Source organism: Centruroides sculpturatus, unplaced genomic scaffold (assembly GCF_000671375.1).
Source record: "Centruroides sculpturatus isolate CEXI.00-Female unplaced genomic scaffold, Cexi_2.0 scaffold54, whole genome shotgun sequence".
NCBI classification, from domain to species: Eukaryota; Metazoa; Arthropoda; class Arachnida; order Scorpiones; family Buthidae; genus Centruroides; species Centruroides sculpturatus.
This window is the reverse complement of record NW_019384340.1, coordinates 899,619-914,025: the sequence shown is the minus strand read 5'-3', so window position 1 is coordinate 914,025 and position 14,407 is coordinate 899,619. Positions and strand designations below refer to the sequence as shown.

At 29.6% G+C, this 14,407-nt stretch overlaps 1 protein-coding gene across 1 annotated transcript; it reads left to right on the top strand.

Moving 5' to 3' along the window:
- Window positions 1–9: 9 nt before the first annotated feature.
- On the top strand, window positions 10–1,868 carry LOC111633970 (amiloride-sensitive sodium channel subunit beta-like). The gene is made up of 8 exons (XM_023378632.1): window positions 10–159; window positions 230–325; window positions 457–559; window positions 648–705; window positions 834–885; window positions 957–1,006; window positions 1,093–1,168; window positions 1,262–1,868. The coding sequence occupies exons 2-8, from the start codon at window positions 287–289 to the stop codon at window positions 1,442–1,444; spliced, it is 561 nt and encodes a 186-aa protein (XP_023234400.1). The 5' UTR covers window positions 10–159; window positions 230–286; the 3' UTR covers window positions 1,445–1,868.
- The last annotated feature ends 12,539 nt before the right edge of the window (window positions 1,869–14,407 follow it).

The window sequence follows — 14,407 nt, the reverse complement described above, 5'->3', positions numbered from 1 at the left end:
TATATATACATATAAAATTTCAATTTAAATGACATCTTCCGTCATTCCGAATCTGCTGGTGCAAGAGTAGCTTTACATTCCAAAGATCAAATAGTTAATCCTTTCATAAATGGTTTTTTAATAGAACCAGGAAAGAAATATATTATTCAATTAAAGGCTGTGAGTCCCTTTGTCATCCTCTCTTATCCTAAATTGCTATGTCTAATCTTGAATATAAATTTATATTCAGATAGAACACAATTTATTGCCATCTCCCTACAGTACCAATTGTACAAAATACGAAGAAATGGATAAAAATTCATTTAATGAAACAATCAACCAAGATGTAAGTAATAAATTTTTAACCTCAAACATAAAACAATTAGAGATTTCCTGGGGTTAATAAAATATTGAAAGGGGTCGATGATAAAATGGGATTAAAATAATTATTAATTTATTAATTATTTTTCGTTACAGCGCTGTATAATTGAGTGTATAAAAGAAAACTGGAAAAAGACATGCGAATGTATAAGCAATAGTTATCCTTTTCGTTTCGAAGGGGAATTCTGTTCATCAGTAGGTAATGACGAAAAATGTTTATTTGTATCCATTATAACGATAAGATTCTATTGAATATAAATAATAAAATAATTTATTTATTAATACAGATTGCATTCAGAAAGTAAATAACGATGAATGTTATCAGAAATGTCGCAGAAGTTGTCGGTAAATATACCTTTAACTTTATTAATTTGGAATAAATACTACTTAATATTTATAAATATAATAATATTTTCTCCTGATATTTCTTATTAAATTAGCTAATTTGCATTTATCTATATTATTATATTCAGTTTTACAGTTTTCGAATATGATATTAATGAATTTTCAAATGACTTTTACTATGTAAGTAATTTCTCAATGTATAAATTTAAAATTTAAAAAGTTTTGGAAATTTTAATCATTGTTTATTACAGTTTTTATATCCGAAAAATCTAGGAAAAGAATATTATGATATTCCTTACAGGTTTGAATCTATTTTTATTCTTTCCTAAACAAAATTATTATATTAAAAACAGTAAAATATTATAAATTTACAATATTTTATAACAGTAAATGGTTAACTGAAATGACTTTTCTGTATAAGAGATTGGAACTTCATACATATAGATATAAAGCACAATATGAGGTAAGTAGTATAATCATCAACTTTCTTTTATTTATAATTTACATTATTATACGAATATAAATATTTAATACGTAAAATATTTTCTAATTTTAGATGATTGAATTGTTTGGTTACGTTGGTGGATACATTGGAGTCTGGCTTGGAATATCCCTAATTGCAGTTTTCGACCTTCTAGAAATAATAATTGTCTACATATATAATAAACTTTACGTAGATATTACTGTCAAGACCGAAGAAAAATCAAATTCTTCTTCTAAGCAAGTTACTAAATTTTAATAAAACGATTTAACAATACATTATTTTTCCTTTAAATTTATGAAAGTAAAAAATAAAATTATAAACAAATACAGCTTTAAAGAATAGAAGATATACACTGTGAAAACACTATACACGTTACAAATATAATGTATAGTACTTATGTAAATGGTTATAATGTAATTAATGGTAGTTTCTAACTGTACATCTTTTATAATTGAATTATTAAGATGTAAAAGGTGTTAACCACTCGAATCCACTTCTGGAGAGGCAAAATTTCAGAGTACTTTAACTAACTTTACATTCCTTCTAAGAGATTGTAATTATTTCACAAGGTAAAGCAACTTATCGGTGAGATAACAACTCGAAAAATGGGTTATCACCTTTTACATTTGAACCATTCAGTTGTATAATTAATAATTTATTTAACTCGAAATATTGGAAAATTTATGTCACTGAATAAAATAATTTGATAATAATTAAGTAAAGTATATTTTTACTATCATTTTTAAACAATCTTTTCGCAAGGTGATTTGATTTTAAGCAATAATATATTTGACGGTATTGAGGATGATTTGTTGTTTAATGTGAGCGATGTATTACTTTTGTGAGAGTAGCCAAGGGTATAAGTAAATTATCTATATCACTTACTGGCGCACGATCGTGTGATCGGCTCTCTAAAGTTTTTATAGAAGGACGATAAATACGCGAAGCCGATCTAGACTGCGAGGTCCAGATCTACGTCAGGATTCCTTGACACCAGTTTGTCAATTAAATTCCGCGGACAAACACGCGTGTGAGATCTGTTTCGAACACAAAATCAAGGGACATTTAATTTTAAACGAATAATAAATTTAATAAAACAAGAAGATAAATCATACAAAGATCTCAATGAACGAGAGATAGAATTACCACAAACAACATACACATCGAGAGATAGCTATACTTATCTTCTACACTATTCGCGATCGAGAGAGAGAGCTCACAAAATCGTTATAAAACATACAACCTGATTCAGTGGTCGTTCGTCTTCTTCTCTGTAGGCAAGGGACACCTTGTAGATAAAGTTCATTTACTTCTTCGGATGGGAGATCAATATGTGCACAAAACCAAAGTATATTTTCTAAACGCAGACTCCGGACTTATTCTAAGTGACTCGTCTAAGGGCGTTGGTCATCAGGAGGAAAACTGTGTGGAGTTTGGACGCTTTCAGAACTGTCGCTGAACTCCTCGAATTCGGACTAATTTCCCTTATATCTCCTGAATTACGACCAATCATCTGCTTGAAATTCGTTCATGTGTGCGGATGAAAAGGGGAGCGAATGAGGGGTAACCATTTCCCATCTGAGCGGGATTTTAACCAGATAAGGGAAAGTCAGAGGATGTTCTCTTCTGTGAAAGGAAGTAACATCTGTTATCTGGGTTTTTCCCACGTTAAAACAGTATTTTTCTCACCAAAAATAAAGCAATATTTGGTGACAATATGTAACATGATTAATAAAAATTATTAAATTGGACCCAGGGCCTTTCGGGTCTCACACTTTATAATGCGAATAGTGATTGAGACTTGAGATGATGGATAAGGAAACGCAAAGTAAGGATGGAGGAGTGACTCCGGAAGTACTTTCTGTAAAAATTGATCTCTATTCGGGTGTTACAAATGTGAAGAAAAACTAGAAAACTCCCTGTGGTCACTTCGTAGATCAGGCGCGAACTAGTGATGTTATTAACTCGTTACTGATGAGCTCTGTCTGTGTCACTCAGTTCCTTGGGGATTGAAGTTAATTCGATCAAAAGTACTCGTTGATAAGTGTTTCTGAAAAGTTTATATATCAAATATTAAATATAGAATTAGATATATAGTATAAATTGCAACAAATCACGAAACTTCAGTTCTTAATTTGAAATTTGAATCTATTTAAATATCAAAAGTGAATTAAGTAACAATAAAATAAAATAATTGGAGTTTTATTTACACCACATAAAAAATTAATTCAAAAAAAATTAATAATTGTTATTAACGAATGTAGGTTATGTATATAATTCACGAGACTCTTTCTAGCAATCAACATTTTTAGAATAAACATAAACAGCTTTTCTGTCATATACATGAAATAATAATATACAGCCACTTTACTATATTAGCTTTGTGGTTAGGTCAGCATCGTTTTGAAAAACAAAACAGAACTAAATAGAAATTCTCTCACATACACTCAACGCTGTTATATATATATAAAGTTTATATATACATATATATATATAAACTGAACACCTTAAATAAGTTACTACAATTCTAGGTGCCATGGTTCAGAGCATTGGCCTGACCATGGCAAACAAAATTAAAAAAACCCGAGTAAATATTCTGACCATTGCAACTAAAATAATAGAGTATTATAGATTATACCTTACATAGATCTATTTCTATTTCTATAATTATTTTCCTGGCTGTTATAAGTTATATAACAGAGGCGATCAGTCAAAAAAATAAACCCATCTACAGTAGATTTTTATTTGAATATTTTTTAATTATTACGTATTGCATAATGTACCTTAAGCTAATGCAATGGGAAAAGCTGATTAAGATCGTAGGATTGTCGAGAATTTTGGAACAAGACCGGAAGTTGTATTGAAAATCTATAAGTATAGCTTCTGGTCACTCGTAATTTTATTATAAAACTTATAGTATTGTAATTCGCCATTTTTCTTATTGTTAAAAATATTAATGATCATAATTTAACTCATAAACTCAAAATTATAGTCTCTTCAGTATTACTTCATACGAAATGTGAATAAAATCATTTCGTATCCTTCCCTGTTCTTATTATTATCCATCTCCCACCGCAGTCTACTACAGGAAAAGGGAACGTGACAAAATCTGTAGTAATATGGCAAGAAAACAACGTCAAATACTCCACAGATTTTTCATAATACGCACTGATATTCGTGCAGTGTTTATTACTATATGAGTCGTAAACGTAATGAAAGTCGTAATTACGTTTAAGCATCACATTCGGATTCAGTAAACAGCGTGTACTAAAACTTAAATGCTTGCCTTGGTTTGAAAGTATAAGGCGCAACACAAGAGTTACTACAAGGATAGTGTCTTCCAGGAGAACTTTCTGTGGATCAATGACCTCTATTTACATTTGACCTTTATAAATTCAATGGCCCGTGATATCCTTTACGGCCTCAAAACAAAGGAGATAATCGTAAATTTAACTTATGATTGTTTTAGAGTAATTTTTACGGAGAATAACATACGTTAATTTAAATGCTAAATCAAGAAGTTCGATAATCCAGTGTTACTTATATAAAACATTTTTTGTCTTAGTTTTTATCCATGTTTATATGGGATCAAAATTCCCATCATTAAACTGTTTTCTTCATTTCTCTCTATCTAGGGCCTTCTCTCTTCTCGATCCCCTCTCTCCTCCATTCTCTCTCTCCCAAATTCTCTGTCACCTTGTCTCTCCATTTTAGCTTCGGTCTTCCCCGCTTCCTCCTTCCTATCACTTCCAACTTCCCAATCCTCTTTTTCAAATAGATCTCACTTCACTCCACAAAGTGCAAACTATCAGAATGTACTTTCTTGCATCATCCTATTTATACGACCTACCTTCATTACATAATCATTCCTAATTCTGTCCTTCGTCACACCACATATCCAAATCCGCTGTCTCTAATCTTCTTTTCCTCTAATCCTATACATTATTGCAGTTCTTACAGAAGTTTTGTATAATTTTCCTTTCATTTTTCGGCTTACTTTCTTACATATATAAATTTATTTATACATGTTTATAAATTAATCTAATACGTTGGATTTTGGAAAGCAGTGTTCGTGTTATGTGACAGTGTCGTTTACGGTAAAGAAGCGTGATATGTAAATAATTGGATGCGACGAACAAACTAGATAATGGTTCAATTGTGAATATCACCATGAGGGATGTTTGTAAGGATGTGTTGTAATGAAACTGATGAAACCCTCCAATTTTCAAACAATGAAATTCATGCTACTTTTTCTTCGCTCTTAATACAGTGGAGATTGGGTCATAAACCAAAGACTTCAATGTCCTTCTATCTTTTCATCACTTCTCTTCAAACACCATTGTTACATCGTCAGCCCTTTTCTTAGCTCTTTATCGATTTTGTTCATTCACCTCTTTCTGGGTCTAAAATTCGTGTTGTTTGATGGACTAATACTTACCTGGCGACGAGGGACAGCGTATTGCACTTCAATCTTGGTACAATTTATTTGTTGCTAAATATAAAACAATCCTGTAATAATAAGTGTCATATCAATTGCGTAACTATATTAACAATCCTTGGATTTGAGTTCCACGCGTGTTCCCGGGCACTCAACAATGCAATAATCCTTATTGTTTCTGTAATAATAGTATCAAAACAATTCTCGAACTAATTATTATATTGTGAAGTAAATTATATAAATTATTAATTTTATTCATTGTTTCAAAATTACTATATTTTAATACAGTAAGGGTAGAGATATAAAGGAGTCATACACCACGTCTGAAGAAAGGTCGTGCTTAATGTAGATTTTACTCGTTATTAGCATTTAGCATTATAATTTTATTACTTAATAATTAACGATTTAATTTTTATTTTAATAAATTTCAAAATTTTAACAATAGATGGCAACAGAAGTTACCAAGTAATTTCTCCAATAATTTACTGGTTGTATCGATTTTTTTTTAATATAATAATAAAATAATATCTTTTTAATATTAAATTTTATCTTATACACTGCCTCGATTACTTAATTAAAAAATACAGCTAATGCTACTTATAAAAAAATAATATTAAATGACATTTAAACCAAAATTAAAGCGAACAATAGATACAAAAGATAATAATGCCACATAAAATATATGAAATACTTAGTATAGATTAAAATTTTGTTTATTTCTTCAGATTTTTCATCTTAATAATGGGGGAACCACATTGTGCAGTATCCCCAGCGTGGCTATGGTTTCTCTATATCATTAGTGTCTTCTATAAATAAAGTGTTTCTAGCTTGTAGTATTTACTACTTCAGTGACGTTTTGCTAACGTATCTCCGAGCTCATCAATTGTCAGATCCTGACTATGTGAATCTAATACCTTGTTGACCACCATTGACTTCCAAATCCAATTGTCTGGCAACATTAACAACTTCTATTACATGAGCAACACGATTAGTTTCTGGCATTGTTTGTCCACTTTTTTTCAAAAATGAAATGGAAAGTTGTTTAGATACCATTCAATGGAAAATCTTGGGATGAATGTAGTTAGTCTTGTATGTTTTGTTGATTCTCTGGTCCATTGCTGAAGCAAGCTGGTTGTGTTTGGAGGCAAAAACACAACTTTCACACGTGGGTCGAAATCAAATAGGGTATCAGGAGGATCTTTACTGCCCAGGCAATTAACATCTTAAGTTGTATCTATATCCTTTCAAAACAAATGACTCTGCTGGATAAGCTACATTAGACAGACACGCTTTATTGACTCAGTCTGTTAAGAAAAAGTTAAACTTTCTAAAAATGACATGTTAATATTAAAATATTTTCCATGTAACACGTTTATAATCTTTAAAAATATCTGTTTATTCATTATACGACACAAATAAATGATGTTTTTTCTATTGTATAACATAAACTCAATGATGTTACTATTTACAGAATATAAATATTTACAGAAAGAAAATAATCAAATAGCATGTTACTATTGAGAATACTGTATATTTTTTTGTATGAAGTGTTTGAAATGTTTGAAAATATCTTTCTACATATTGTAAAACACGTAAAAGTTGAATAACTACCTTATATTGTCAGTGTGTTGGCTCGCTTTAGAATACTTAGTTAATTCCTATAAATTAGCTCAGTAGTTTCAATACTTCAGATTAATTTAAATTCTATCAAATTATATTATATTCTTGTGGCATCCTCTTCTTCTCATTCTTCCCTGTTATGAGCATTTTTCAGATATGTTTCCATTCAGTTTTTGACGTTATTCCTCCACCTCTTTCTAGGTTTTCCTCTTGGTTCTTTCCCTAGAAACAAAGTTCGATGACTTAAATTACAATGCAGTTTGACTGACAAGTTTCGTCTTTATTTTTTATTCCTTTCTTTATCAAATTCGATTCCGATATAACAAGAATCAGTGGAAGACAGACAAAAACCATTCTTTGATCGATTATTAACTTTACTCCGCTTCAAACTATGCTTCAGGAGTTTTATCGATTTCTATTATTCAATTTATATTATGATATATCATCGACATCATCAGTCAAATGTCGACTAACTTTAATATTAATTGATTTATTAAATAAATAAATAAATAAAAATAATAGTAATAATTCACTGAAATACGAAAAAAGTAAAATAGAAATAAATTATTTGTATTTACAATAAAATTTTTATATAAAATGATATGATTTATTGCTTAAAACGTATATCGTGTCTTTATAAAAAAATATATCATTTATATTTGAAATGTTATTTTTCAGTGAGTGAAATATATCTCTTTGTATAAAAGTGTATACTTGAGCGAAATACAATTGATTTTTTTCGTACCGTCGTAGAAACAATTGTTTTGATTCTACTATAATATTTCATGTCTTATTCTTAATTTTAATTAATAATCTAAATTTTTAATAAATATTTACTTCATATATTATAAAATAATAATAAATTTCTCGTATATATCCCTATTGAATGCTTGGGATGAATTAAAGAATATACTGTACACTGCTAAACTAATCTTACTTATGAATTTATGTAAAAGTCTAATGGATAATAAGTAATTCTAATATCATTACAAAGGATTTTTGAATCTTTTCCGCCTTGTGGACACTAATAGGGACTTTTTCAGCCCATCGGGGGGGGGGTTGAACATGCCCACGATGGGGAGAGAAATGGGATTCGACATTGCAAAGGATCAAATCATGCCTAGATTTTTGCCTATCTCATATTATTGATTGCTAATCCAGAGCTGAATAGTTCTATATATAGCACATTACATTTCGTCATACGAGTGCTCTCGTCCCTCATTTGTATGACGCTAGACAATAGCACTTTGCTGACTTATATATGACGTAAGTTTCGGGAATTCACGTTTCATGGTGTTGATTTTACACAGCTTTTATGTTATTTGCTGTTAGTTTGGACATTAATGTACTGTATACTTTGGTAAAAGAAGAATATGTCATATATCATATTGTTATTTGCTTTCACATCTCAAAAATATTTTCTTCTTTCTTTAATATTTTACGAAAACTTTAAGCTTTTTATAGTGTTTCGGGGAAAAATTATCACTTGTAATAACTACAAAACAAATAGCAGTATTAACAAGAAATTTAATATAATTATATAAATCTAAATCCTTACGCTATTATTAGTCTTAAATTTCCAAGATTCACGACCATATTATAATTTCTTATTAAAATATTTATTGTAGATCCTCCTATAAAAAACAAATAAATATTCTTGTTTGTTATTTGAATGTGTGATAAAACAATTCCTATTATACTGCAATTTATAAATGTCAATGTTTTAGTTCTGTCTTGCCCCTGTACATCATACTTTTCCTATTAGCAATAGAGTCGTACCATTCATCTATCTCTATTCAGTGAATTAAAATAACAGTTGTGAAATGACAGTTACTTCTGGAAAGGTTATTGAACTTTGCAATGTCACTTTATAAAACTATTAGATTAATGGAATGGTTGGAGAATTTTTTTAATGAAATTATCGACTTCTTAAGCTTGTTACTTACATGCAACTTAATTTGATAAAGAAACACTTAAGGTAAATAATAGCATCTTTTCTTCAATTGTATCCGATGTTCTGGTGTTATTGAAAAACATTTTCAATTTTACCTAATTTCCTTAACATAATTTAGGTGATATAATTAATAATATTGTAAGATTTAATTAATAGTAAGAGAAATTTTAATTGTTATTACACAAAACCCGTTAGGGGCTGTCCATAAATGACTTCCACACAGGAAAGGAGGGAAAGGACAAGTCGGGCAAGAGGAGGAGTTGAAGTTCAGTGGGGAGTTGTTGCTAAACACGAAAAGCATATTAAAGTTATAAACACTGGCCATTCGATCGCGCCACTAATACCCGTGTGAAAGTACCTTTAAAATACAAAACGTTCAATAGAGAGATGAATGGACAAGAGGCTCAGTTACGTGACTCGTGAGGCCCATTTGAAAGAGGCCTTAGAAGAAAACAAAGTAAGTTGACTCAGGAGACTTGTCATCGCCAGCTTTATAGTAAAAGTTCCCTGGGGCTAGGATGAACATAAAACAAAGCTAAAATGATAATCAAAAGAAAAAGAGTTTAAAGTAATAAGATGAACTTTTCAAAGGTCTAGATCGAAGAAGTCAAAAGACAATTTTTGAAAAGTCAGATATAAGTCGAATCTGACTGACAAGTAGTGACATTAACTTAAAAGATAATATGAAAGACGTTTTCCGATCGTTTTTCTTTAAACTAAAATGGCGTAAGCTCGTAACTTTACGAATTAGACCGCTGCTAAGAAGAATACAACAGTCTAATTCGTCCCACAGATGCTCTATTAAATTTAAGTCTGGTGACTGCGGTGATCATTCAAGAATTTTGTTATCATTATCATTAAAATATTTTCTGAGAAGCAATGTTGTAGATATAAAAATAGCAATTGTCCGAAGAAAAACAGTATTCATTAATACATTTTATTCTTCCTAAATATATAAAAAAAATTATGGAAAAATATAATAATTATGCAGTAAAGAATACACAATATAAATCTGCAAGTAAAATTTATTTATCCTTCGTTCAGTATTGGACTATTGTAATTCATTTAATGAATAATAATGTAATTTAACATTATCCTTCGAAAGTTGAATAGATTAAATTGAAGCTTCAAACTTAATACAACGAAATTTTTGATAGCGATATTTCATTAAAGGTTAAAACAGTTTGATCTGAAAATAATCCTCGTTCATCCTCTCGATTAGTTAGAGGCGAAATGTAAGTAGCGATAAGCATGTTTGTCGAGGTAGCGGATTATGTTGCGATTGATTGAACACAGATTCAATTAATCATAACAAAATTCCCACTAAATTATGAGTTATGTCAACTTCCAGAAAAATTTCTCACTTCCACAATGTTACAAAACAAAAAATCGTTGCAGACACTGCTGTATATTCTGTAATAGATCAGGTTGCTGTATGTTCTTTAATATATATCTTTCTTATAAAAATCTTCACGTTAAGAAACGTATTATTAAAATAAAATTTATGTTCTGAAGATTACTGTTTATTCAATTTCAATTTATAACGTCAGGAGAAACCAAGATATATATATATATATATTTCGTAACATTAAATCACAATTTATTTACTTTACAAGTAAATAGTATTGTGAAATTGCAATGTATAAAATATTGAGCTATGAATCAATCTGCCAACCAAATACGTGAGATTTTTACACCGTTTTTCCAATTCTTCTTCCGAAATGTTTATACAAATATCAAATGTAATTGTTATAATATTTTATCATAATAATACACATAAAATAAACACATAAAACTGTGTTAACACAGTATAATTTAAAGTTTTAACACATTAAATTATTTTATTATAATGTTTATTAATGTGAATTTGTTTTATGAATAATCTTTAACAACAATCCTATTATTTCATCTCGAATTAACACACTTCTATAGATTTTTCTCTCGTGTTATTTACTTCACTAATAAAATATCTAAACATTTCTACTTGCCAGTTAATTTTCCTTCGTGTTATTGAATGTTACATCTCTTGGAAGGTGGTTCGACAACTGCAGATAATAACCAGAAGAATTCAATGGTGTAGAAGAATGATAGATGTACTGTACATCGAAGCAGAAATAAATAACAAAGGAAACAACTTGAAAATAATGAAAGCTTGGATTATTGAAGCTTATTTATATAATAGAAAGGTATGAGATGAGTCCAGTTATACTTTTGTTACCATAGGATTCAGATTGTATAAGTTTATACCTTATAATTTTGTATATTCAATTCGATTTAATCTGTTATTTGCTTTTGGAAAATTTATAAAATAGTTACCTATGTTGTATTATTGTTTAAATAAACTATAAAATAAATATTTTCGGTGTGTAACGTATAAATATATTAATAATTCAATATATTTCTTAAAAGATATTTTTTCAGATTATTCTGTGCGGAGTAAATAGCATTTTATTTCTATTTTCATTTAAATACATATCGAAGCGAAATAATATTAATGCGAAAGTGTATGTAGGTGTGGGTCGGTGTACGATTTTTTCCGTCAATTTTGAGGCTTTTCTCGTATTTTAAGCTTTTAAAATTTATTTAAAAGATTCAGAAAAATAAAATAAAAATTGCCTAAAGTTCTAGAACGAAATGATTTCGTAAACGTGTCTTCCAATCGAACATGTTTTAAAGATTAATCTTGCCTTCTCTCATTCTTCATTCTTCCCTCATACTCGTACTTCTCTCGTAGATATAGGCCTATATACAGAAAAGGGAATTTATATTGTTTTCTTACGATATACTTCTCTTGGAGATCTTTCATTTAAGACTAATTAAATAAAAATTTAACTCATAAGAAATAACTACAATTTATTAAAAATTAATATTAATTCATTTTAGTTTTTAATTAATATAATTTAATATTTTTAACCCCAATAATCTATATATATTTATATTAATTGAAGAAAATTAAATGTCCTTGTTTACTATAAAGTTTTATCTTTTAATCTTTACATGGAAATCAATCATTATGATAAATTCAGCGAAAAATATAATTAAATTAGGAAAAAACATCGTTGCTTTTAAAAGGAAATTTTGTTTGTGTAAAATGTGTGACATGCATTATACTTATATAAAAAAGAGAACTTTCTCTAATGAAAAACTCGTTGTCTTATATATATATTTTTTAAAGAGTTCCTTCAACTTTCAGTGTATTTTTTTATATTCTTTTATAAATAATGCATTCAAATTAACTTAAAAACCAATTAAACTAATGGTTTCTATGCTAAAACATTGCTTCCTATTCCCATAATGACTGTTACATAAGCAATACAATATACTGCTGTTAACAAGATAAAATAATTACTGTTTAAAATTCTTTTGTAAAATAAATTAGTGTAAACTTTTTATGTGTTTTAATTAACGTAAAAGTTAATTAAAATTATAATTATTTTTCATTCTTTAAAACATTTAAACCAAAAAAAATTGTTTTTTTTCTTTTGTAGGGTCAAAATACTCGTACGAATTTAGTAATTATCCTAAAAACTATTTTAAATATTTTAAATAAAATTTTTAAAGTTTATTTTTATTAAATTTTTAAAATAATTTTCAGAAAAATTTGATAGAATTTTTATAGAAAAGTTAAATAACTAATGTCCCTGCAGGCATTGACTTTATTGAAGAAATTTGTTAGGAAGACAAATTTAATCTTTTCTTTGTGCTTGATTTTGAAAAGATTTCTTTCGATTCTTTATAATCAAGTTTTTCCTAGATACAGAATATATAAAAGAATTGGTCTTTAGTGTCTTTCCCTATACTGTACATCATACTTTACTGCTAGTAATAGAGTCGTGCCGGTCGTCTATCTAACTCTTTTCAGGGGGAGAAATTTTAAATTAAAATAACGTGATTCTCCTTTTTCAGTAGACTTTCCTATATAGTTAATCAGGGTGTGCTGTTCCTACTCTTACCACAAACTTATAACACCATTCTCCAGTTTAAGAAAGGACAGACAGACTGACAAACGAACGATAATGGAAATTTATGTCTAGAATTATTTCAAATTGCAACCAAATCAAGTATTCGTGTATTTGTTACGCCCATTTTCAATTGAATATCTTAGTCTAAAATTTAACGAATCGAAAAAACACAAAAACCCAATTCCCTTATTAAATTTAAGAAAGAAAAAGAGTCTTCACAATAATAAATTTAAAGTATACGTCACTCTGCAGCCAAAACTACACATCGCACATGAATGGTGTTTGTGTGTGGTAGTAACCCCAAGTCTTCCATCGTGCACTATGGTGATTGCATCTCGATAGCTATAAGGGTTTGGGAGATATAGGGGTTGAAAGTGGTTGACTTAAAAAATGTGTAACAATGGAAATAATCAGACAGAAGAGCAACTTGAAAATTATAGGAAAACACATCGAATCAGAGAAAGATCACGTAGAGGAAGAGAAACAGTCTTATATATATATATATATATATATATATATATATATATTACATATAAATGTACGAACAAATAAAAAACCCAGCGAAGAGGGTACTTGCAGCTAGTGAATATCTAAAAATCTAGCGTCTGGAATAGGAAAGGTTCCCAAAGGACTAGCGACATGTCTTTGGATCCGCTTTATGTTTGATGTCCGTTGAAAATTGTCCTGTAAAATCGAGATGTCTCAACTGACGAGGTATACACTTATTGTGTCGTTGATGAAAGACAAATGTTAATGGTTTATGGTCTGTGTAAATGGTGAACTGTCGTGCTTCCAGCGTAAACCGGAAATGTTTCACAGTCAAACACACAGCCAGAAGTTCTCGGTCGTATGCAGAATACTGACGCTGAGAGTTACTCAGCTTGTGGGAAAAGAACACCAGTGGCTGGAGACTTTGTGCTGTAACTTGATGCCCACAGCAGAATCAGATGCATCAACGTGCGGTGCAAGGGTAGCACTTGGTGAAGGATGGTGTAGTAAGGTGGCTTCTGCTAATTGTGATTTACATGACTCAAATGCCTGAATAGAATTGTCAGTCCATTTAATCTCACGTTGGTCGTTTTTCTTTGCTCCTTTAAGTAGGTCGTGCAAAGGAGCTTGGTGATGGGCCGCATTGGGTAGGAACCTACGATAGAAGTTCAAGATGCCCAAGAACCTTCTCAGTTGTTTGAGGGTCTGTGGTCGCTTCTGTTGAGTTACGGCAGATACACGTTCCGGAAGTGGCA